Here is a 2,210-nt window from a genome sequence, read left to right on the forward strand (position 1 = left end):
GGGGAGGGGGCTCAGGACACCCAGTGGGTTTCTTCCCCCATGTGAGTCAGAGTTTCCCGAAGGCGATGCTCGTCCCGAATAGCCGGCAGCGACATGGAGACCCTCGGGGCCATGTTCCCCGTGGGGGAATGGTGCCCTAGGACCTGGGGTGGGCTGGCAGGGGCATGAAAATCATGGTCCATCGTGCTCCCTGCAGAGACCCCTCCCCACACCGACCTCGGCAATGTCCCTGCCCTCCTCGTCTGCACAGGGCAGGATCATGTTGTGGGGGGGTGACTTTGGGGGAAATGCTGCAGACATCAATTATTCATCTGGATACTCGGGGAAACCCTCAGTCGCTGTCCTGGGGGACTTCAGCAGAGCGGTGGGAAGGTGTCACCAGGCTGGGGCCAGCGTGTCCATGGTAGTGTCACAGCTGCACGTGGGGTTGTCATCTGGCTCCTCGAAGACCCTCCGGAAGGCGACGTGGAGGGACACCAAGGAGCAGCGCTGCCGGCAGCTCCCCACCAAGAAGTAGATGAAGGGGTTGATGCTGCTGTTGATGCAGGCGAGGAGGAAAACCACCTGGGAGGGCACCAGGCTGTAGCCAAACTGCTGCAGGAAATTCCAGATGCTGAGGGGGAGAGCGAAGAGGAGGAAGAAGAGGACGGTGAGGAAGATGACGATGTAGAGCCTCCGGAGCTGGTGCTGCTGGGAGCCACACTGGACTTTAATGAAGAGAATCGTGCTGGAAATGACCATGGCTGGGGCGAAGACGAGGAAGTTGAGGGCGTACATGGAGATGAGAGCCATCCGGCAGTGCTCATGCTCGTGAGACAGGCACAGAGATGTCACCGTGGCGATGACAGCAATGGAGAGGACCCAGAGCAGTGTGCACACCGCGGCTGACAAGCGCTGGGGACGGCGGATGGTGGAGCAGAGGACGGACACACACCTCTCGATGCTGATGGCCGTCAGGAGGTACAGCCCCATGTTGTAAGAGAAGAGCGAGAGCAGGAAAAGTGAACTCAGGTACCTCACGGACACGACGGTGGAGCAGGTGACATTGTCCATCATGTAGAGGAGGGCGGAGGTGAGCAAGAAGAGGAGGAAGGTGAAGTCGGCGACGGCCAGGTTGAGGATGTAGACGGTGATGGGGTTCCTGCGGATGCGGCAGCCCAGGAGCCAGAGGACGGCCCCGTTCCCCACCAGTCCGCAGAGCCCGATGAGCAGCGTGACGCCGTCGATGGCCATGTCGGTGACCTCGATCCTGCACAGGTCGTCACCATCGGTCTCTGGTGTGGGTGACATGTGAGGTGGGGACGTCTGGTTCAGATCCATGAGCTGTGGTCAGAGCAGACGGGGGGGTCAGTGGGTTGGAGAAGCCAAGGCTGAGCCACGCGACCCCTCCCCAGCTCTCCATCAGTGGAGGGCAAGCGGGACATGGAGGGGACGGGAGTGGTGACATTGCAGGGGGGGAGAGGGGAGAGGCAGGTTCACCAGGATTTGCAGAAGGCAAGCGCAGGGCAGGGGGGAGAGGAGCTGGGGACAGCGCTGGCGGTCACTGGGAGAGGGTGGGAGGAAGGTGGCGGCTGGCCGAGGATGCTGGAGGAAAGGACAGTGGGTGGGGACGAAGGGAAACATCGCACTCACCTGTTATCCTCGGTGGAGCAGCAGGTAAAAGCTGTCCTTCCAGCTGGGCTCGGGCAGATTAGTGTCGCTGTCTTGGCATCTCACGCTCCCTTCGGATCCATATCCTCATCAGATCCTCCCGGGACAGTTGTATGAAGAAGAAAGTCCCCTGGTCACCGGCAGGTCCCTGCTCCCGTCCCACCGGCTCCTCTCCGTGCCCTGTCCGTGGTGCGCCGCTTGGCAGCGGGGGTGTCGGGAATGGTTTTGTAACTGCGGCTACGTCAGAGCTCCGCTTCCCTGTTTTTATTTATCTTGCTCAGTTTTTTGCCACAAAGGAAGTGGCTTTTGCCAGAACCTCCGCAAGCAAAATTTTGTGAATGGCTCTGTGTTTACTTCTGATCAGAAACACTCCTCCCCAGATGACAAACTGCTCGCTGGCTGCTCTCCTGGAAGGTTTCTGCCCTTCTGCTTTTCTCCCCCGCCTGCTGCAAGGCTCCAAGGACCTCAGCATCCCAGGGGGACATCATCCCTCTGGCAGCAGAGCAGGATGCTGGTGATGCTGGCGGGGCTGGTGCTGCTGGTGGTGCTGGGGGGGGCCG

The 2,210-nt window shown here is 60.5% G+C and overlaps 1 protein-coding gene across 1 annotated transcript; it reads right to left on the bottom strand.

The window, feature by feature from the left end:
- Window positions 1-375: 375 nt before the first annotated feature.
- Window positions 376-1,320, bottom strand: LOC104462940 (mas-related G-protein coupled receptor member H-like). The gene has a single exon (XM_010075098.1). It carries the CDS (start codon window positions 1,318-1,320, stop codon window positions 376-378), a length of 945 nt encoding a protein of 314 aa, XP_010073400.1.
- Window positions 1,321-2,210: the final 890 nt, after the last annotated feature.

Source organism: Pterocles gutturalis, unplaced genomic scaffold, assembly GCF_000699245.1.
Source record: "Pterocles gutturalis isolate BGI_N339 unplaced genomic scaffold, ASM69924v1 scaffold35616, whole genome shotgun sequence".
Classification (NCBI taxonomy): Eukaryota; Metazoa; Chordata; class Aves; order Pterocliformes; family Pteroclidae; genus Pterocles; species Pterocles gutturalis.

Coding starts and splice junctions, on each gene's coding strand:
- LOC104462940 (XM_010075098.1), bottom strand. CDS start 1,320: ATGGATCTGAACCAGACGTCCCCACCTCACATGTCACCCACACCAGAG.